Source organism: Barbus barbus, assembly GCF_936440315.1.
Source record: "Barbus barbus genome assembly, chromosome: 19".
Lineage (NCBI taxonomy): Eukaryota > Metazoa > Chordata > Actinopteri > Cypriniformes > Cyprinidae > Barbus > Barbus barbus.
This window is the reverse complement of record NC_136747.1, coordinates 23,767,357-23,791,381: the sequence shown is the minus strand read 5'-3', so window position 1 is coordinate 23,791,381 and position 24,025 is coordinate 23,767,357. Positions and strand designations below refer to the sequence as shown.

Below are 24,025 nucleotides of genomic sequence, written 5' to 3'. Positions count from 1 at the left end.
ACATAAATAATGCTCTACTACCTTTTGATAACTTTTCCACAGAAGGGTGCGGTGGCATGTGACCTGCCTATGCGTCCAACAAATCTTTACGATATCTCCTGGAGACTGAGGTGTACAAACAAAAACGTCTGGCTTAGCAGTCTCAAACAAGACGGAAGGAGGAGAACAAAGCCTGGTTAGTGGCGATAACAGTCAGCCTCGGCCCATAGAGTGGGCAGAAAATTATGATTTATGATGTGACTCATGAAGAAACGTTAATCCTAAAAATGCCTAAAAACAAACATTGCTCTCAAGTCTGGAAACGTCAAAGCTCAGAATTTTCTGGAAAGGCGTGTATGAAGTCACAAAAACTGCTTTACTTCACAAATAGCGTCAATTTGTGGTGTCAACCAGACTCGGGCACCAATGGGACGAGAGATCTCATCTCTCCCCATACGCCCCGGCTCTGTGAAGGACATTGTGTGGTTGTGTAAATCTCAGGGACGGCCCTCGCTCGAGCCAGGCTCTGGCTGGCATGAATAGTGCAGCTGTGAGCAGCTTTAGATCACTGTACGCTTCAGGTCAGGCAGGGACAGAGCCGCCCTCCTCGACAGAGCCAGACTCCAGCAACCAAACCTTACAGTGTGTCATTATGTGCCCAAATCCTGCTCTGTGCCAGCAACAAACACATCATCCACGAGCATAACTGCACTACAGCACAAATAGACACTTTCTGGATTCAAATTAAACATTCGAGAACTTTATGTTCTAGAATTAGGCCTATAGTAAGAAACACTGTGTTCATGTTGTTTCAGAACGGCCATAATTGCAAGATGACAACTCGGAGCAGTTCAAGTCCTTAGATATTAGTTGTTTGGCAAGTCTAAAATAGCCTAAATGGATCCATGTGCAACTTTTTGTTGATGACATAAAAAAACCCTCTGTAAAAACATTGAAAATCTGTTGCAAAACATTTAATTATTTCAGACAATGCTAGTTAATTATGTTCCACTGGACTAAAACCTACTGACTTTTCTCATACTTTTGAATGATTTTTGTAAATATATATTTAATAAAAATTACATATATTTATATTTGTTATTGTTTTTAATTTCATACTATATAAAATTGTTTAAAATATTTTTATTTAAATATTAAATATTTAATTGGAAAGAACTGCAGTATGATAAACAGTTAATATTTCTTTTTTTTCTTTTTTATTCCTTGTTATATCATTACCAAATAATGGATTCAATCTTGTTTTCTTTCAGTTATCACAGGTTTTGTATTTCTTTTGGAACTGACTGGCGATAGGCCTCATTGATCTGAACTTATGCACCTCAGTTTTTGAGTGAATATTGCCAAAATTATCCACAAATAATGTTTTTGTTTTGTTTTTTTTCTCATAAACTGAAGTGCATAAGCTCAAATCAATGAGGCCTACAATCAATCAGCCCTAAAAATAAATACAAAACCTGCGCAACTTAAAATAAAAAAAGTTGACAAAAAAATTAAATACAAAATTTGGTGATAATATATCATAATGAGAGATTTACACACAACTTTTAAAAAGGTCATTTTTGATCGGGTATAGGGTTTTCAGCACAAGGGTAATTTGATCTGTACATGTGTTCATTAAATATTTATTGACCTTAATAAAATGGCATTTTTAACAGAAATACTGTGTGAGTTAACCTAACTGAAACTGTTGCTATTTTTAACATAGTCAATCACAATAATAAATGTGAAGAAGTTGGTGTTCAAAGATTAAGTGTTTTTACTAGTCTTAAACTTGTAGACATAATGTAAATTAAACGTAATTGGTTGGTTGTCACATGACAAGCTTTGTTTGTTCTTGAACTTGAAGTTTTTGCACTTCCTAAAACATTTGATTTGGCCAAGTTGTGAAGGTCAGGATGTGCATCGCCACACTGCAAGCAAGCATGCACACAGATGCAGCAATGAAGAACAATCACCATGGAAAATCTAAACTGCACACTAATGTGATCAAAATCGCGTCACCATTTTCAGCGACAGATCTAAAAAGGGGATCACTTTTATTTTTCAGCACAGTAAACGGGAGCAAGAAGGAAACGGCTATTTTTTGTTGTACTTTCCACTATGCAAACACTTTTGTATGCCACACTTTATGTCAGAAGTACGTCAACTGAACATTGCACTTGCGGATCTGGGAACACCCTCTTACCTCACTCTTACTGAGCCGGCCAACTGTTATGCCAACCCCAGGAAAACAACAAACATGGTGTGTCATCACTCTGAACACCACCAAACAAAACAGACAGACAAACCTTGCTGAAGACAAGACAGCCCTATATCCATGATCGTCCATATCAAGATCATTTGAGGTGGACGGACCAAACCTTAACATCAACACTCCTGATCTCAGAGACTAGTAACTCTCTAAACACTTAATGTCAGAAGCAGATCCTCTACTTTAAAGCGACAATCTCAGACATGACCTCAGTGTTATGAGCTCGGCTGAGTGATGTTTTCATCTAGTGTTTATGAACACAAGATATGTCTACAGTGTCTGCAGTGGCAAAACTGCTGAATCTGAATAATATTCATCTTCAATTATCATCCACAATATGAAATGTTACATGTTTATCATACATTCTTCAAAATTGTATTTAATATTTTAAAAATATATATTCTAAACAATGTTATACAGTATGAAATAATTAAAACTAATGTGTGTGTGTATATATATATATATATATATATATATATATACACACATACATACATACATACATACATACACACACACACACACAAATATTAGTAGTAAATAAAACTAAAGCCATAATATCATATAATATAATTTCAATGACAATATGAAAACTTAAATGTTTATCATAACACAGCATTTCTCAAATATGAATTGTTTTTGGACCATCATGCAGCCTTATGGTGCGTCTATAAAAGAGGGTTGAGAATTACCATAGATGTGCTTCAAAGAAATACAACTTTAATTGTTGCATGAAAATAAGCTGAGAGTTTTTGAGAATGACACAGAAATCCCTTTCCTCCTGCTGACATACACTTCATTTTGTATGCTTTCTCAGCATGTTCAGTTGCCTGATCTCCTCTATTTATTTTTCCATCCATGCTGTGGTTTTCCTATTCAGAGTGCACCGGTGCAGCCCGATGCATCGACAGGACATTATAAAGCCCTTAAACATAAAGCCTCATCGCTGCGGTGGAGGGCAGGGCAGGGCAGGGTGTGCACAGAACTTCAATCCAGAATGGTTCTTGGCTGGACATGGAGACGCTTTTAAGCTGGACTATAAAACTGGCTTATGGGTTAACCAGCCACTGTAAATAGCTAGTATTATTATTTCTTATATAATACATAAAATTATATAATGCATAATTATATATTTTACATGCATTTATTATTCGTTTTATTATTTATTATTATACAATATTCACCTGTTACCTGTCAAACACAACTCAAACTAGTAAGTGAGAAATTACCTTTGGAAGGCTTTTCATAATGGCAATAGCTTAATATCCTTTTCAAGTGCCACATTTATGAATACCATGATATTATTACATGATAATCATGAATTACCATGGTCTCTACATTACCAGCTAAATGTGTGTTTGTTTCTTATGATCTCAAAAAATATTTTGAGTTTATGTCTAAATATTTTGCAGACAAATACTGTGCACATTGTGCCTTTTATGCATTTCTTAAATAATAATCTAAAAGTAAAGTAATATTTGAATTTAATCTTTAAAAAGCATCCCAAGATGCACTTCTGTAAGTTGATTTAATGTCCAAAGAGTGTAAAGCTGGAATCCCTATACTTACATTTGTATTATTTGATCATTTTGATGATTTCAAGTTTTCTAAAATGTGGAAAATGAGTAGAATAATTAGTTGTGTCCTAACTTTTGACTAGCAATTCATATAAAAAGTATTTCCAATACTTTACCACAGTACTTCTTTGTAAGTGTAAAAAATACAAGAGCAAAAGCATGTTGCACAATCAAACACTACACTAGATGAACTTGACAACACATGCCACAAGTGTTATCATAAAGCGTGAGGTGAACATCTTTGCTGTAGTTCAGTTTACCTTGCTAGGAGTCCCATCAGCTTTCAGAGCGCTTCTCTGTGGAACCTGGTACACGTCTTTAGAAGGAGGGATCTGGTAGATGCCCTGTCCCTGTGGGTTCTGGTGGGACGGCGGCACCTGGTACACACCCTGAGGTGTGAGTGGCCTCTGCTGGAGAGCGTGACCCTGTTGGGGGGAGGGGGATGCAGGCATCTGTCCTTCAAACAGTGGTCCAATAAGCAGTTTGAGGCGGTTGCCGGGTGCGATGCCCTGACGGCCGTGGAGCGAACAGAGCCACCATCCCTCCAGACCACCAGTGTTCTGCTCGATGACGGTCAGGATGTCACCTTTCCGGAAGGCCAACTCTTCTGGAGATTCCGGGACATTGTCGTAGAGCGCTTTAGCCATTAGATTCTGCAAAGAATGAAGGTACAATAATTTATGATGCTGTTTCACTCATTAAGGCACTTAACATTCCAGATTTTACATAAGAAAATGCTCACCCTAACCGCTAACCAGCTCAAGTATCATATTCATGTTAAGTATTATCAAATCATTGAGGCATGATCTAGGCATATTATATGATTAAATACAGTGATTTTTGGACTTGTTCAGCAGGTTCTTGTGGGCTGCAATATAAAGCGGTTCCCTGTAATATCACAATTAGATGTCTAAAAAACATCCGTGTAACACTATCCATGTAGTTCGGCGGCCTGCTGGGAGTTTCCTTCAAAAGAAGCCGTTTCATCCACTGCATCTCAATAATAACTCAAACTCAAACTGAACGTCTGGCTGAGACGACCCACATCGGACTAGGAAAATAATCATAAAATCCGCTTGCTGACTCCATAGCCAAAACATATTTCTCTAAAGGGGCCATGCTGGAAAACCATTTTTCTGTCAATCATTTAAACCACTTTGAAGGGGGGAAAAAGAACTCTGCTGACAGAATTTAGTTCAATATTGTGCCAGTCCACAGGATATTTCATATCACATTCTCTCTTGTAAGATTGGAGTTTTTAGAAAACAATATTCCACAGGTCTAGTGGGTTTGAATTGTATTTTACCTAAAAGCTACCTAGCTACCTACACATCAGGAAAGAAAAGAATTTAAAATATAAATAAATAAATTATACATATACAGGTGCATCTAAAAAAAATAGAATATCGTGAAAGTTTATTTTGTCTTTTTTTTTTTTTTACTTTATTTCAAAATTGAAACTTTCATATATTCTATAGGCTTTCCTGTAGCTCAAATAGTAGAGCATGGCGCTAGTAACGCCAAGATCATGGGATTCAATTCCCAGGGAAAGCAAGAGCTGATAAAATGTAAAAACTGTAACTTGAATGCAATGTAAGTCGCTTTGGATAAAAGCGTCTGCTAAATGTATAAATGTAAATGTTCTAGATTCATTACATGTAAAGTAAAACATTTCAAAAGTTTTTTTGTTTTGTTTTCATTTTGATGATGAAAGTCAGCTCATGAAAGTCAAAAACCCAGTACATGTAAAGTAAAATGTTTTAGTTTACATGTAATGAATCTAGAATATGTGAAAGTTTCACTTTTTTAAATAAGTTACAAAAAAAAGAACTTTTTCACGATATTCAATTTTTTTTGATGCACCTGTATGTGCATATATTTATTTATTTATTTTTATTATTTTTTTTTTAAATATGACACTTCTGTTTCTAAATATATATGAAAAAATTTATTTGGAAAATTAATTAATTATAAAAATTTCAGAAAATGCATGTAATTTAGAGGTTAGTAAATTAAATTAAAAATGTAAAAATAGTAAATGTAAATTAGTAATTACATATTTTTTTCAGAATTGAAATAGCTTAACCCTGTGAAGCATACTGTATTTGATGCACTCATTTCTACAACTTTTTAAAATATTTTTTCTAAAGGTTCAATAAACAGTTAATAAAAAACATTCTGACTATTATTTCATATGTCAGGCTTTACATGGTTAATATCATTTTGAAGTCCCATGAAAATGGCAATCATACAACACCACTGTAAATATTTAGGACAGATATTGATTACAGCTAGATTTTTAAGGTTCAGTTCCACTCAGATTCAAATTCTAACAAGATGCCTTTATTTGGAAATGTAAAAACTCAGTTCTATGGTAATTTGGGATGTAATTTAGTGGTTGACCGATGTGACTTTATCTTGGCCAACATATCAGTCTATCACTAATGCTCCCATGGGCCAAACACAAACGGTCCTACAAACATTATCTTCACTTTGAACAGTGTGTCTATCAGCTTTTCTTTGAGTTCTGTCTTAGCTGACTTTGTATGCCTTCGTCTGCTTTCCCACAATGCCAAGTAAACCGGTTCCCACGTGAACCTTCCTGTTTGAGCAGCATCATTATCTGTGATTGGGTGTCTGGTCGCATGGCTATTGTCTCACATTCATGGCCTCGGTCACCCGCATTAGGGCATGACAACAACCCCCGCCGAGAAAACCACGACACGCTAATACAGTGAGCTTAAGAACATGACCTTTAGGGTCACCATTGTCTAATAGGAGCGTTTTGTGTTCAACTCTGAGCATTCAGCCCGTTTAGGGCTTATTTGCTCAAAAATAATACAAAAAGAATTCATTGAATAGGAAACAAGGCAGAGAATCAAACAAGGCATGAGAAAATCTTAAGTCGAATCACTAAACCAAATCATTTTATTTCCAAGTTTAGTTGTAGAGTGTCCAAAGTTAAAACTGGTGCTTCATTGAACGTCATTAATTTTTTAAATAACACTTTCAAAAAGCCCTAATGCTTATTATGAGCCGTGTTATTATCAACAGCCTTAGCAAACATCACTAAGTAGTTTTTACTCAGAAGATTAATACTAAGAAGAAAAAAAGTGTCAAAAATGTTGTGATAGTGTGTAGATAAAGCAAATGAATCATTCGAGCCATTTTTGGAACTCTCACCTCCACACACACACACACACACACACACACACACAAAGTGAAGTCAAGCAGAACTGATCTGGAAATATTCCATTCAAAGCATTCACTATCACGGCAATACATGTTTCCTCTTGTGCAACGTTTCCGTGCAAAAAGAAGAAATTTGCTTCACTACAACTACAGTGCAACACTTTTAGAAGAAGTACTACATTTCATAAACATTTGACGTGCGTCTTCCAATGAACCCTGATCTGTAAACGCACCCTAAACTAGCCATCAACTACCTTAGACTTTAGAGATGACTGTGGGAGAAAACATGTTATCTACAGTAGATCCAAAATAAATTCCAGTCCTTTATTGTGATAACTCAATCTGTGATCTCACTGGATGGCAATAGACTTAAAGGGGTCATATGATTCGATTTCAAGTTGTACTTTCTCTTTGGAGTGTTACAAGCTCTTTGTGCATAGATAAGATCCCTGAAGTTGCAAAGACTAAAGTCTCAAAACCAAAGAGATATTCTTTATCAAAGGTAAGATTCTGCCACGCCCCCCTAAAATGGCTCATTCAAACACGCCCCCACATGTCTACATCACGATGTGGAAATATTTGCGTAATGCCGCCCAAATGTTCATGCAAAGAAAGAAGGCGCGGTTTCAGTAACTGCAGTAGTGTTGATGCAGTCATGTCAGGGAGACACTGTGTGTTTCTATGCGAAAGCAAAAACACTTTATTTGACCTTCTGAAAGTAGATGCATTTAGGAATCATTAAGATTACTTACAACAGAACAGCACAACCCACAACACATTTTATGGACGACAGTTTCGAGAACCTAGAAGAGGAGGTAATTCTGACTTTGCTATGACAATCTGGCGCTTCTGAATCAGCGAATGTATGTTTTGTTATTAGTTTAAGTATTTGCTATTGACTGTTCAAATGCGGAGTTTTGGCCGTCGTGTGTGAGAGAGGGAGACACGGTCACACAACCACGGCTTGTGTACTGCAAACACATGCGAGCATCATCGCTGTGTCTGTCACGCGACTCTGTTCCCCTTTTGGGCTTGAACTGATGGTAAAACCTTCCTTTTTAAGGATAATAAGTTTTTCAAACATTTGTTCAGTGCATGAATATAAACCACAAGTGTGTATCTGGATATCATGCTAATGCCAATGTTAGCCTCTTTGGATGCAGAGCATCATAAAGTGGTCTAATCAGTGGTGTATTCTTGTCTCTCTACACAAAAGTGTTAGAAATTACCTTTCCTGATGGTCTGGGAAGCCCCAACACTTATTGGCCATCTTATAAAACAGTGGTGTTTTACACGGAAAGAACCAGATGTGTCCAGGTTTGCCCAGAAAATGGTTCTCGTTGTAGTTGTCTAGGTGGTGCCAATTGGTGCAACACTTCGAATTTACAATGTGGACCACAAATTCAAGAAAGGGTTATTATAGTTAACTTAAACTAAAACCATAAAAATGGTTAACCAAACTAAACTAAACTAAAAAATCATAATAAAAATTAACAACAAAAATACAACTGACTAAAATTTAAAATGAAAACTGAAAAATAAAAGATTCAAATTATTAATAACAACTATATTAGTATTACAGTGATACTAATACAACATTGATTCAGGATAAAGAAATTCAGACTTGTTCAGTTTAAATGATCAAACTGAAATTAAATTAAAATCTACCAATGATACATATTCAATGAGCAAGATGGCCGATATAATGCTTAATTTCAAATAATGTTATATGTTATAATGATGAGCAAGTGAGACATACACATATACATTCTTAAATTTAATCATTATTTACATTTACATCTTAAAACACTGAATGCTTACATTTTAAATTGGATGCAAGTCGAATTTAATTTGGCCAAGTTTTAGCATCTGGTATCCACACCTGGAGCAACACCTTTACATCATCTCTATGTTTAGAGACTTTTTGGAAATTCATGACTCATCCAGTCCTAAATAAAAAATGTATTTATACATATTTATTTTGTGGCTAGACAGTTTGTGTTTGTATAGTAAACCCTGTATCCGAACTGATTGCACTGTACTTTCATTTTATATAATTTTCCTTGTTTTTATTGCTGTGATAATCATTTTCTATTCTTAACTGTTTTAAATTAATTTTAAATTTGATATCATTTTAAAAGTTTAAACTGAAGGCTAAAGTAAGTAAGTGCTGTGATGGTAAAGAGAATGTGGGCAAAGAAAGACAAGTGTGTTGGTTAATCAGTTTAAAGTAGGACCTCTGAGTTGTATTTGTTTGGTTTCTGGTGAGGGACTGTCTGTAAGCGGAGGGAGTGCGGGAGAGGGAGAGCGATGGACTCACTCGGATATGAGTGAGGGACACCAGCAGAAGAAAACTAGTGTCATAATTTAGGTACACCTGTAAGTGTAAAGGTGTACGAGTTCACATCTAGATTGAGAGATGTGCACAGTCCGGGAGGGACAAAATGCATTCTCTAAGGCACTAAGAGCGCTAGAGACAATTAGTGCATTTAAAGGTATAAATACAGAGAGAATGTGAGATGCTAGAAGTGAGGTTCTAGTCGTGAATCGCTCTACCAACTCTAAATTCCTACCATTACAGACAGGGGCATGCCCCGAGTTTTAGCGAATAGGTCAGATATGATGGTCAGAGTAAGTAGGGGGTGAAGTAGTGGAATAGTTAGGTGTTTTGGAAGGTTTTTTTTTTCCCACTCACTTAGTGCGGAAGAGTTTGAACAAAGCTTGAGAATATTTGTTTTTAAGTTTCTTGTTTTTATTATTATTATTACAATTTGTTTTCTCTTTTTTTTCAACTTGCTGTGATTATTATTAATATTATTATTATTTGACTATTTTACTTTCTTTCATGTAAAGCACTTTGTATTACCATTGTGTATGAAATGTGCTATATAAATAAACTTGCCTTGCCTTGCCTTGTATGTTGAGGAATACGTGCTAACCAGCACAGAACTTGAAACCATTGTGCAACAAATTACTAACATACGGTAGAGACTCCTTACTTCTTTAGTACACTCTCATTGGGTGGTTTTTGGCTTTGTCCCAGTAAAATCATCAAGGCTGATTATGTAAGTAAGTAAATGAGCGTGTCAAAACACACTAGTGAAAAATTCCCCCAACAACGCTGCCAAAGTCACCAAAACACTGCAGTAATATAAACCCTCAGGGTGCAAAAAAAGCACTGTGCAAACAAAGATCATTAAATGGTCAATAAGCAATAACCAATAAGCAAACCCCCTACCTTGCAAAAAGTGGTGTGTTCCTCCAGTGAATTGGAGTGGTGTGAGAATTAAGGCCAGCTCACTTTAACGTTCCCCTGGAGGGAGGGTGGTGTGGGTAGGACTGGTGAACCAGGACCTTTTACCCTCATTTCACTCGAGTACATATAGAAGATAATTACCATAATGACTCTAATACAGACTTGATGACTCAACTTGGCCGTTGCGCTGAAGGAACGAGAGTTTGGCTCTGTCGAATGAACTGTTTTTCGAACTCTGTTCGAGGGACTGGCTAGGAATGGTTGTGTATACTTTAGATAATTCTTGAACTAATTCATCTGTCTTGACACCTTAATGCAATACGTCATGCTTTGGCAGAACAGATTGTTGCATGTGAGTTTACTTGCAATTAAACCGCCTTTAGCAAACAGACGATGACAATAATAGCAGCAAAACCTGATCAATAATTTCATGCCCCAAGCCAAAACATAATGGAGTGCTCAATCAATGCTCTCTAATGTACAGTAAGTTACACATGAACAGCTAGAAGCTAGAACGTGCATCAAAGAGATTGGGGATCTTTTCAGAAAGTTTTACGTAACATTGTGAATTAAAGCCATTTTTCATTTGTCATACAGCATGTAGCCGATATCACTGGAGCAAAACATTGAATTCAGTCTCTGCAAATACTCACATAGTGAATTTCAACAAAATAGGTCACATTTCATCCTGAAAAATAAAATAAAATTAAATTAAATATCCAAATTTATACCCCAAAATATTTTTTTGTAAAATTACATAATAATATAATTAAGAACATTTCATCTACAAATTTTCATTAGCATGATGCAGATATTTTTATCATTATTATTAATGGTGATTTCATTAATCACCATTATTTTCATAATATTTGATTATGTTAGTGAGAATTTAGGGAAAATGTGCTTAATTGTCATGAAAATAATACAAAACATCTTAATATAAACTGTTAACAGACTTAATTTTCATTAAGCGAAACATAATTTCTAATTTATTTCTTTTGATTTTGGGGTGAATACGACCTAGACATGTTCTTGACTGGTTTTGTGAGATTCAACTGACAATAAACAAAAGATTTAAAAATATTGAAACTTCAGTTAGACTGTATTAAACTTTGCAAACAGCAGCTCATGACAATGCAATGATCTGAAGAGTATAAAACAAATGCAACAAATTGATTCGTAGCTGCAAAAGCTTTAAATCTGGTGGTTTGAACGCTGACACTCTTGAAACTCCCACCAGGGGGGCTGATTTCATAGTGACACATATTTTGACTACGTTACAGTGGTCATGCCATGTTTCACTTTGCATTTGACCATTCGATATAAGGCTGGAAGGAGACACATCAAAAGTGTTGTCTCATGTCAGGGGTGGTGTGATGTTAGTATTAGTTATCCTTCTCTTTTCCTCAGATCTGTGAACCAGTGATCGCCCACACTAAAGCTGACAACACCAGCCAAAAAAACCCCCGCCCACCAACCACCTAACAAACACAGCCCAGCCAACATGGCAACCTCAAAGACTCTAATCATACAGCGCAGACTTTTCCTTTAACACCTTTAAACCACACTAGCCTTTCTGAGCATTTGCACACATCTACAGTTAGTTTTGGTGTTCAAATGCTGTGGGCATGGACAAAATAAGACTTGTGGTGGCCAAACACTGGCAACCTTTCAGCATCATTACTGAAAACAAGACCCAGATTTTTGTAGGTGGGGCGTATTGACATTTATGCATATAATTTTTTATTCTATCATTACAAGCCTTGTTGTAACTAGAAAGTTTTGTACCTTCAGCTTGAAGCTTGTCTTCAGCTTGGCATCTCAAAAAAAAAAAAAAACTAAATAAATAAATAATGTGAAAATGTAATATATATATATATATATATATATATATATATATATATATATATATATATAATATATATATAACTTGAAATAAAAAATTAAAGTGAAAATGTAAAAATAAAAACTAATTTAACAAACTGTTAATAAAAACTGTTCCAGTATCTCAATGACACAAAAATTTCACTGGTTGAAATGTTACTTAATGTTAGGTAGATGCTGGCAGTAAAAATTGCATAATGCTGCATTTGTAAGCAGTGTTTGCTTAATGTGCAAGAACAGAGTATATTTTACAGCATCAGGCTTCCAAATACTGGCAGTGTAAATGAACAGAGAGGTAATCGGGTTCATTCATCCTGTGGGAGATACTTTAAGACATAATCCCCCCAAACCAGCTAGCGACTTGGATGTGTGATAGATTTATGATGTCACAGCAGGGGCGGCCCTTCAAGAGCGGGAAATGTCATCTCAATTTCACACTTCTCGTGAAAGTCTATAGTGGTCCAGCACAGATAAGCAGTGCATGAGCTTGCTGTAAATTACTTTCAAAGGATTTTGGGTCAATAGGGCGAGCCTGTTTCGCTCTGACATGTCTAAATGAAGCAGAAAAACATATGTCCTCAGAAACCGCTGTGTGTCACCAGACTAACACTAGAAAAACAGCACCTGTTATTTATTCAGTGAGCCCACAAAGCTAAAAACATTGACATTTTAAAAATGTTTTAAAAGAGAAATGTAGTTTATGATGTGTGTGTGTGTGTATATATATATATATATAGGACAAAAGATGACAAAAGATCTTATGAAAATATATGAAAAGGCCACAAATATAAATATATATATTTTTCTTATTTTCCTGCCATTTTTAAATACAAATAAAAAAATAATAAAAAAATCAAAATACATAAATATATTTTGGCAAATAAAAAAATGACTAAATTAAAGTCTTAAAATGATCAATGAATGACAAATCTATTCAAAATTTTCCAATTATGCCAACAGCAGAAGTTAGAAGAAAAAGGTCAGTCTTTAAATAGTGATGACTACAAGTAAAGATAAGTCACAAAGTTCAAGGGAAACAGTCCCACACTATCACGTCAACCTTATTTGCTTCCCTCGTTTGCAGCTGTCAAAGTTCTTCTTATCTGACAGTTTGCCATCCCACCTTTTGACTGTAGATAATCACTAAATCACCACAAAAGGCAAACTATCCTCCTGTATTTCAAGTGGATCGATCTAATCTAGTTTACCGTTCATTGGAGGCAAACAAACTCTTGGCTTTCTTAGTTTGTCGGCAATTTTGAAAGAATGATGATCTGAATTCTGAAGATTTGTGTGTTCATGCATTGATGCATGAATATTACTACAAAATCCAGGCTTGAAGAATAAACTTTTGAATCTCACATATGGGTTGAGCACTAATCTGAATATTGGGGGATGTGTGCTCTTTAACATCTATGAGGGTTACGGTTCTGAAAGGTTCACAGTTTCTTATTTGATGCATCTTTGCAACCCCCCATGTCCGTATATGCAGGAGGGCTCTCGGCTTCTTCAGAATCGTCTCTTTTCTTTGTCCGTGTCTTTCAAACAGGGCAGAGCTGTGCTGTGGAGCGCTGGTTGAGACCTGCTCTCTGAATAGCCCTTGTTCTTACCCTGGGGAATGTGGAATGCCTGCTGAGAAGTGTTCTTTATGCACAATACCACCCTGATGTGGCCTACACACACACACACACACACACACACCAAACACATGAATATATAGACACACACACATTCACTCACACAAAAGTCTTCATACTCCAATGTTCTCCAATAGATGGAAACGAGAAGTGATTTTAAATCGAAAGACCTTTCAGTGAGTTCCTTTACATTCAATAACTTCCCACACACCTAAAGATAAACGTTATTGCTCTTCATTGAGTTTGAGTTCTCAGCTACATTATCAAGCTTTTCTCATTGTTATAGAAATAATGAAAACAAGATTTTTGCTGATAGTAAGAGCTATAAAATTAATACGGATTGCATGGTTTAGATAATTAGGTTATCTATATAATTATGTTTTCTGTATAATTAGGACAAATCTGATGAGAAATGTTTCATATCGAGTTCATATCAAGAACTCACTTTTGATTGACGATTTTGGCAAATGTTTCTGTAACACTAGATGTGATACATATGAAAGCTTATTTCCACCATTGGAATAGAAAATACATAATTTGCAAGTTCAATCACAATCGTAAGTTTATATCTCACAATTCTGATTGTTTTCTTGCAATTTTGAGAAAAAAACTTGAATTATGAGATGTTAACTCACAATTGTGAGGAAAAAATGTCAGAATTTTGCGATATAAACTCAGAATTGCGAGGTATATATTTTAATATAAACAGAATAATTTAATCAAGGAATGGAGAGGTCTTCTTTGATTTTGCTGTCCTATTGGAATCATTTATCTCCCTAACACACAAGAATAAACCACAAAATCACCGTTTACACTTCCCCTACCTTGTATTTCCCATTTCTTTTCATTTCAGTGGGGCAACCCCCTACTTTTTCCCCCCAGACACATTGAGAACAATGTACATTTCCAAACAAAACCCTCGACTTGGATTACAGCCTAGAGAGAAAAGAGGAAAAAAAACAAAATCCCAGAACGTTTACTTCACCTAATCAGTTCTTTGTGCCTGTCAGGCTATTTGTGCCACAGTTACATAAGAGTGAAAAGAAAGCAGGAACGCAGGGTACAGACGTTTGAGTGTGGCTGGGTGAAGGAGGGGTCAGCTCTCATTTCACTGTGCTCCTGAAGGAAAATCTATGGCGTAACAGTCTCAAACTGTTCCCAGATCCCTGTGTCTGTTACAAACAGGCTACATGAGTTCTGAAATCTAATAAGAGGTCATACATGTCTGCTTGTTTGAGGGTTATTTGTGTCTTATGTATCTTCTCACACCTGCACACCTGCTGGAAAACATAACTGATGTTGACAGGCCTGGGTTCTGACTGACCTTTGTGATGCGTGACGTCAAGGTGTGGACCACGTGACTGAAAGATGAGGTCTGTTTAGTATCTTCATTGCTCCAAAGGTGGAAAACTGGCTCTGGTGAGAACTTAACTTAGTTGTTTAACTAACAACAGTACTTCACCTCATGGACTGTGTGAGGGGCTTCCTTGATACCCCAAAAGGTTTCTCAACTGGTTCTTTTGGGGTATCAAGGAAGCCCCTCACCTCATGGACTGTGTGAGGGGCTTCCTTGATACCCCAAAAGAACCAGTTGAGAAACCTTTGGTTTTCAAGAGCACTTGTGGAAGTAAACAGGTTAAACTGAGGAAGTACGGCTTTAGTTATTCCGTCAGCTGTCTGTCCACTCTGTTGTGTTTGGCAGATTAGTTATCAGACCATGAACCGAGAACAGCCTGTGTGTCACTCAGGGTGATGAACATCAGTTGTTCTGCGTCAGAAACAACAACAGCGTGACCAGTTCGCCCCTGCAGCCCCGATCCTCTAATACCCTGCGGTAAAAGTCCTCCACAAAGTAAACCAGTCTCTGAGGCAAAGATGCTTTAAAAGTTTCAGAAATGCCAACAAAACAAAGGATTTCCTTTTAACAGGAGATAAAAGGAAATTGGATCTGTTTTGATGTAACTTCTTCTGAAGTTACGCGGTGAACCTCACAAAAACTGCCAAGAAAAATATAGGTCATATTTCACTCCAAAATCAAAGGGAATAAATGCATAATGTTTTTCTAGAATGACTTTATATTAGCATGCATTTTTAATAAATATTTATTATTTATTAATTAATGTATTTATGTAATTATTTTTTCATTTATATAAAATATAAAGATTATTGTAAAATATATTATAATAATTAATAAAAATATTGTATATTATATAGATATGTCAATGAGAATAACTTATTTGAAAATAAATATTAGGCATTTATAATGTTTTTTTTTTATTTATAAATTATAAATAAATTGTTTTTTTTATTTTCAATAAAATATCTGCAAAAAATGTATCACATTTTCCACAAAATTAAACAGCCTAACTGTTTTCGACACTGACAATAAGAAATGTTTCCTGAGCTCCAAATCAGCATATGATTGAAGGATTTCTGAAGGATCATGTGACACTGAAAACTGAAGTAATACCTTCTGACATTTTTAAATGTATTAAAATGGAAAATGTTTATTTTAAATTATTTAGATTTCACATTACTACGTTATTTTTGCAAATAAATCAAATAAATGCAGCTTTGTTTAGCATATTTGAGAGAGATCACAATAGAGGCTCATTGCCATACTGTAGAGGAATCCAAATAGTCTGATATGCGATAACAGTCCATGTCTTGCCAAGTATTCCACATTCCCCAGATAGTGTGAAGCAGACAAAAGCATTCCATTCAGGAAGAGCTGCTCGATCCTCCTACCAAAGTAGGAAGCAAATCTTCCCAAAGGGCTGAAAGCCTCAAAGACTATGCAAATGAGGAAGGAATCGCACGCAAGAGCCAAGTTTCTCCTGAATGAAAAGCTGCCCCCACGCTGTGTGTACTTGGATTGGAAGTACAGATTTGGCCAAAGTTTAGGCATACTTTTGAGTGCCCTAAAATCAGCTGGGACAACTTTTGAAAGCATGACAGCTAAAGTCACTGTGTTTAAAAGATCATTTTGCTTAAAAAGTAAATTTTTGGAGGCTACATAATGAAAGTAAATGGGGTCTGAGGCTATCAAGCTATAAAATGATTAAATAAGCACCATACAAGTATCATTAAAGTGCAATAAGACTCATGCACTATATTCCAAGTGTTCTAAAGCCATATTTCCAGCTTGTATGTCACACAAAGAACTATCAAATCAAATTTTTGTAACAAAAACTTAATTTCTAGGTGAATGATTCCTTTAATACTGGATGTTAATAACAATCAAATAAATACAAGATATAGAGTTCATTAATGAGTCTATTCATCATTTTCGAATGACGTCTATAAAACCACCCTCAGAAAACAGTCCCAGCAGTGTAAAGGGCAATCTATGCACAAATCAAACATGGACATGCACATAAAATCCTGGAGTGGTTTTATTTTCTGTCTCCACCAGGAACACAGTATAACAGCAACCCTGTAAACTCTGAACAAAATGCATGCTGTTTGATTTAAAACATCACATTACACAATCGCAGTGAGGCTCAAATTGGAAAAGGGGCTGGAACCTGGGGCTAATGAATGGCCCCATATATCCTCAAGTGGCTCTGAGTAACTTGAGTTGAAAATGCAGAGTGTAAATCACATCATTTATTACAAGTCTCGCTACAATAGAGCTCAAAGAGTGCTTTTGTGTCATGGTTGTAATAAATGATGGGATTTGCACTTTGCTTTTGGATCATACCAGCCATGCAATAAATGAATGGTTGGTTACGCACACAAATTACTGCTGTTTAGAGCTGGAGCCAGCCGGTTGTCAAGTTAAGGAGTATTTAACTAGTGAAATAGCATTGGTTCTAAGTGGGAAGGATGCTTAGCACATCCTCCATTGGATTTAGATAATTTGACCCTGTATAATAAAACATTCACACAATAATGGCAGTAGTCTCTGTCTATCTGTCTATCACAGTTGAAGAACAGTTGCGCTTTCATTTCAAAAAGTCATAGAAATCCCTTCTAAATTTGATAAACACGTAAATCCTACACGTTTTACTCTAGTAAACAGATGAGTTCCGATGTAGTTTACGGAAATAGCGCTTCACTTACTTTGTACTTCATCTTTGCGCGTCCTCCGCTCTTCAGTAACTCCAGTAAGAAACAAAATCCGTGTTCAACGTCAGAAGAAACTCTTCTTTTAAAGTTTAAACGAGGCTAGACGTGCATTTTGCCCATGTTTCGCTGCGCTCGAGGGTCTGTAGTTAATCTGAGCGCGAGCTGGAGGAGCGCGCACTACTCGGCGAACCTGCGCGAGCTCATTTGCATATCGCACGCTCATTGGTCAACGGTCGCGGGACGCTCCACTCGTGGATCGTGATGTCAGCGGTCTAGACGCTGCGGAATTCAGAGAAAACTTGTTATAAACCATAAAAGGCGGCGTCGACATTTCCTCGGAAATAACACAGATGATAGTATGAGCTCACAGTCCTAGATACTAAGGAAGGGGTTTATTGAACGATGACCGGACACGCGTACACTTCGACCAACACGCATCTTGGCTTTTGTTTTTCAGTTTATAAACAATTTATTTGATAAGCACTTCTGTGGTTCATGATTAATTTTGAGCCACCTGGAAAGTGATTTTACTCCAGACCCCTAGAATCAAGGTTTCCATACGTTTTATATGGAACTGCATGATTTAAACAAAGTTTAAATCAATTAAATTAAAATGAATGGTCGATTATTTATGTTTATTTATTTATTTTTTTGTATAAATGTGTGCATTTTTTTTTTTTAAATCTTATATAAACGTTTAATTTCCTGGTATTTTCAGGCTTTTCATGATCGTATAGGAGCCATGTTGATTTTGATTTGGATTATACATGACATTCGTGAAAAATGGCTTGACCTGAAGTAAAGGATACAAGTTGCCTAAGGTTACCTTAATGTGGGATTTTGATCAAGATCTTTTAACCCTTGATGTCAAACACCTTTAATTGGTTTATTTGTCAACTTTAAGTCATCCCTTTTCTGCATCACTGTAGGCAGGCATTACATGAGTGGTGACTGTACCACCATGACCACAGGCACTATAATGAGACTAGTCTTACATAAGCTCCAAGATGATGATTTAAATGTGGATGTGGCCGGGATTGATGCAAGAAGGATTTTGGTTTATTTTTTCCAGTCATTCTTGAATTTAATCACAATCATAAATACTAACATGGCTCTAGATTACTTTCTTGTTTAAATTCTCACTTAAGAACGTTTTGTTTTTGCTGCATTTTAATTTGTCGTGTCATTTAAAAGACACAAAATTAAGAGTTGAACTACGAACTACATTCACATTGTGGTTTCCTGTTGTGAAATGCGTTGAGGTTGATCATAAACCATGAACAGTGTAGCTTGTTTGCTTGCTCATTTCCCAGAAGATATATCACCAATATATATATATTTAAAATATCTAACATAAGATATATTTAAGGTCTCACTGTACATGTTTCATATCAATCTTAAATTTACTAACTAACTAACTAATAGGCTACGTTGTGGAAAATGAGAACGATTCAGATTATTTATATTAATATCTATATTAATAATAATACGTCTGATTTTACAACTCTGATGTCTAAACAACCCTTCTATGCTGACTTTTTTGATGCTGACTTTTTTATTCGGACTTTTTTTCTAGCAAACCTTTTTAGTTAAAACAACTAGGAGTTGTCTGAAAGATAGATTTTTGTGTTCAGATTCCTATTTAGCTCAAAAGAAATGTGCTGTTTTTGGTATATGTGCATCTGAAATCAGATGTACAAAAGATGCTCTGCTTCCAGAAAGATTTAATACACACCTCATAACCTTATACACAAAACAGGTAATTCACAAATAAAAGCGGTAATGTACTCACCAGTAGGCTGAGTGTCAGTGTGTTTAAGAGAGCTCTTGACAGTAAAGAAAAGATGATAGCAAAGAGGTGAGAGGAAACGCCCTGGATGGCCCGATCTAGCAGTAGGCCGGGGTGTGACTGCCTGTTTACTGTATGTGAGTTTGAGCTTGCAGTGCACATGCTTTGAAGCAATGCAGTTATGATTACTGGCTTAAAAAACATGCAGAACGTGAGGGCCTGTCAGTTTATGCTGAACGTTGGACACTTCACTACAAATTAAATGCACAACCAATTTCTCTTTTATTCCACTTTTGTTGTATTTAGTTTCAATTTCAGTTAATGTACTGAAAGGCTGTGAACATTTCAGTTATGTCATATGGCCTCATGTTGCATGTTTATTAGGGCAAGATGCATCCAGTTTGGAAATAAAACAAAAGTTGTTTTGCATGGAAAACAATCTAATTTTGTATTAACATTCCAAACAAAAGTTAAAGTTAAAAATGAAATATTGAAATAGCAGCTAGTGTTATTTTCAGTTTAGGTTGCATTGCATTTAGAGAATTTTGCATTGCATTTTGAGTGTACTGTAAATTTTTGGCAAGTCTAGAAGTATAGGGTGACTATGCATCCCTTTTTCCTGGATTTGTCCTGGCCAGGATTTCTTAGTTGCCTAAAATGTTTGAAGTAAAGCTGAAAAGTAGTTTGACCAGAAGCATTCAGGCATTGTGCAAAATTAATCAAGAGAAGGTGAGATCTTAGAAAGCATGTCAGTATAGGAAAACAAAGCCAAAACCTGGACATTTTAGGCAATTTAGAAAGCCTGAATACATGTCCAGGAAAAAAAAGGATGTATGGCCACCCTATAGGTCATCCAATGATGCTTGGTTGGTTAGCATAGCCTTGTTAGCCCCTGCTGGTAGATTATTACATTATGGAAATATACAATTGCTTATTGCACATTTTGACAAATGTAGTTGATTGTCTGGGAATTCCATGCATGCAGAACATTTGCATATGCATAGTATACATACTATATTCTGCCAAAATAGCAATTTAGTTGCATGCTATTCCAAGCACAGCCCTCATGTTTGCCTGCCTCTCCCATTTCTACAGGTCTCATGAGTATTTCCTGCAGACTCAGGGCCCTGCTCTTTGTTCCAGGACCACAATCATATCTCCAATCATACATCTCAAAACAAGCATTTGTCATACGTTAGTGGCAGCTGGGTTAGAAGGAGCTTTCTGTGACACGCAGTGTTTTTGTGCACCTGTTTCCTTCACAAACATCCTTTAAATTACTTCCTTATTTTTCTCACTATAACAAGGCTGAGCTAGAACGCCACAGAGATTTTTCTTTAATTACTTTAGGAATCATTTGGTTAATTAGTGTTATATATAAGCACCATAACTACACTAGTGTGAGCATTATAACCCCTAATCCAAAGTATTCAACTTTAGTTCATAACAAATTATAAATCATACACTGTATTAAAAGTCGAAGTGAAATTTAGGGTAGCAAATATGGTAGCAAAATTTTGTTTTAGCTATTTTTTAAGTTAAATTAACAATAAAGAACTTATATTTTATTTACTGAAGGGGTGTTATATATATATATATATATATATATATATATATATACCAAAAAACACCACTAAAATCTGTTTTTACCTTTATAATACATTGACCAACGCATTAGAAACTGTACATAGTATTTCACTGTAAAATTGCATAAAATGTCTATCTATTACAGTTTTTCACCAGTAAGAGAACTCGCAGTTAACCGTTTTACAGTCTTTTATTATTAAAATTACAATTATTTTGTAAAGTTTATAGAACTCCTTGGAACACTTTGTGTTATAGTGGAAGTAATTTTATACACGTAGGCAAATGCCACACTTATATAAACTATGTTAGTAATACAAAATCTTAATTGTGACACATCGCTGTTAAAACTGTAATTTGCATGTTTTGAAAGGAACTTTAACGCTGTTGTTCTGTTGCATTATAACTTGTCCCTTGGTTGTTAGAACAACTCTCTTCTTGTTGCCAGAGAGCTCTTTCTCTAGGGTTGTATAACAAAAGTCATTAGTTTGCAGTTTCAGTCAAGATATGAAATAACAGGAAAAGAAAGTTATACGTTTTTGCAAACTCTGAGCAGCACAATGTTCTATACCAGCTGTTGCCATAACGTTGTTTTCCAAGGCCAAGAAATTTGTGGTTGTTCTGTACTGATGGTGGGCGATGCTTGAACTATTTTTGTGTTTAACAGCTGGGCTCGACAATAAAAACTCACAATACACATGGTTTGGCATAATGGGATCATTCTGTTTGACTCGAGAGGCACCACCAAGTGAGTAACACATGTATCCTCTGCCATGAGGAGTCTGTCAGTGAACGGCACTTGGTCTTGTGAGTTGAACCAAGAGAAGAATTTGTGTTCAGGGAGTTTTTGGACTGATTCACATGATCTGAGAAAATAATCACAAAACAGCTTGGTGCGCTTTAATGTAAAACCATGGCCTTCTGTGATGTGTGTGTGTGTGTGTGTGTGTGTGTGCACAGCAAAATCCCCAGAGTTAAATCAACTCTGCTCAGAGTACAAATTGTCCCAATCTACAGAGTGTTAAAGTAACACTGAAGTAGAGTTACCACTGTTGAGGATTATGTGATAAATTTTCATGTCTAAAAGCCAGAGCATTAGTTGTTCATCTTCAACATTGTTAACAACGGGTTTTCTTTTCTAATGCTCACTCATCACTTAATGAATCGCTTAATTATCCCATTAACTTTAACTCTGCTTCAGTGTTACTTTAACACTCTGTAGATTGGGACAATATCTGAGCAGAGTTGATTTAACTCTGGGGATTTTGCTGTGTGTTTGTACTTAAGGTAGGAAGTTTGGATGAAATGTAGAAGTATTTCATGCTGGCCAGCTGGTGCACTAGCTTTAGGAAAGAAGAACCACAAAAGAGAGCTCTTCAATAGTCATTAGATTCTCTTTGATAAAATCTACTGTATCATATTTAATACACAAATTTCTAAGGCCTCTAAATTATCAACATGATCCAAACTGTACTCATAAACCTGTTGTACGCAATCTAATACATGCCTCCTGTTGTCAGATTGATAGTTTATACCTTTTTAAACTTCCCCCTCCTGAGCGTCTCTTATGTCTTCATCTTTACTTTTTATAAAGTAAACATGGCAACTTTTATATTGTTAGTAATATTTCAAGACAAAATTTCCTGGACTGAAGCAACTTAGGTTTACTTGATTATCCATACATACCTTGTTTTCTTTTTAAGACAAATCATGTTAAAATGTAAGTATCACATATGATTGATCAGGCTTTTGAGGAATATGAGCCATAAAAGCCTGATGTATCATATGATACTCAACAAAAATATGTATGCCCTTAATTTAATTTACAACCCGAATTCCAGAAAATGTTTTTTTTTTTTGGAATAAAATGAAAACTAAAAGACTTTCAAATCACATGAGTCAATATTTTATTCACAATAGAACATAGATAACATAACAAATGTTTAAACTGAGAAATTTTACAATTTTATGCACAAAATGAGCTCATTTCAAATTTGATGCCTGTTACAGGTCTCAAAATAGTTGGGACGGGGGCATGTTTGCCATGGTGTAGCATCTCCTGTTCTTTTCAAAACAGTTTGAAGACGTCTGGGCATCGAGGTTATGAGTTTCTGGAGTTTTGGTGTTAGAATTTGGTCCCATTTTTGCCTGATATAGGTTTCCAGCCCCTGAAGAGTTCGTGGTCATCTTTGATGAATTTTTAGTTTAATGATGCACCAAAAGTTCTCTATAGGTGAAAGATCTGGACTGTAGGCAGGCTAATTCAGCACCCGGACTCTTCTACTACGAAGCCATGCTATTGTAATAGCTGCAGTATGTGGTTTTGCATTGTCCTTCTGAAATACATGTCATCTGGAGGGGAGCATATGTTGCTCTAAAAGCTTTATATACCTTTCAGCATTCATAGTGCCTTCCAAAAGATGCAAGCTGCCCATACTGTATGCACTTATGCACCCCCATACCATCAGAGATGCTGGCTTTTGAACTGAACTCTGTTGACACGCTGGAAGGTCTCCCTGCTCTTTAGCCCGGAGGACACGGCATCTGTGATTTCCAACAAGAATGTCAAATTTGGACTCATCTGACAACAGAACAGTTTTTCACTTTGAAACAGTCCATTTTAAAGGAGCCTTGGTCCACAGGACACTATATCGCTTCTGGACCATGTTCACATATGGCTTCCTTTTTGCATGATAGAGCTTTAGTTGGCATCTGCAGATGGCACGGCGGATTGTGTTTGCCGACTGGTTTCTGGAAGTATTCCTGAGCCCATTTACCCCTAAG

At 36.0% G+C, this 24,025-nt stretch overlaps 1 protein-coding gene across 2 annotated transcripts in view; it reads right to left on the bottom strand.

Moving 5' to 3' along the window:
- Positions 1-19,697, bottom strand: part of LOC306885526 (enhancer of filamentation 1-like) — a 30,885-nt gene extending 11,188 nt beyond the window's left edge. The window contains exons 1-2 of one of the 2 annotated variants that reach the window (XM_079442105.1): positions 19,661-19,697; positions 4,089-4,481 (exon numbers count right to left, since the gene is read on the bottom strand). In XM_079442105.1, the coding sequence (XP_079298231.1) occupies positions 4,089-4,475 (387 nt within the window). In that variant the 5' untranslated portion in view covers positions 4,476-4,481; positions 19,661-19,697. Of the gene's footprint in view, positions 1-4,088; positions 4,482-17,862; positions 18,082-19,660 lie in introns of those variants that run through there. The other variant, XM_079442104.1, reaches the window with a different exon arrangement.
- Between the last annotated feature and the right edge of the window lie 4,328 nt (positions 19,698-24,025).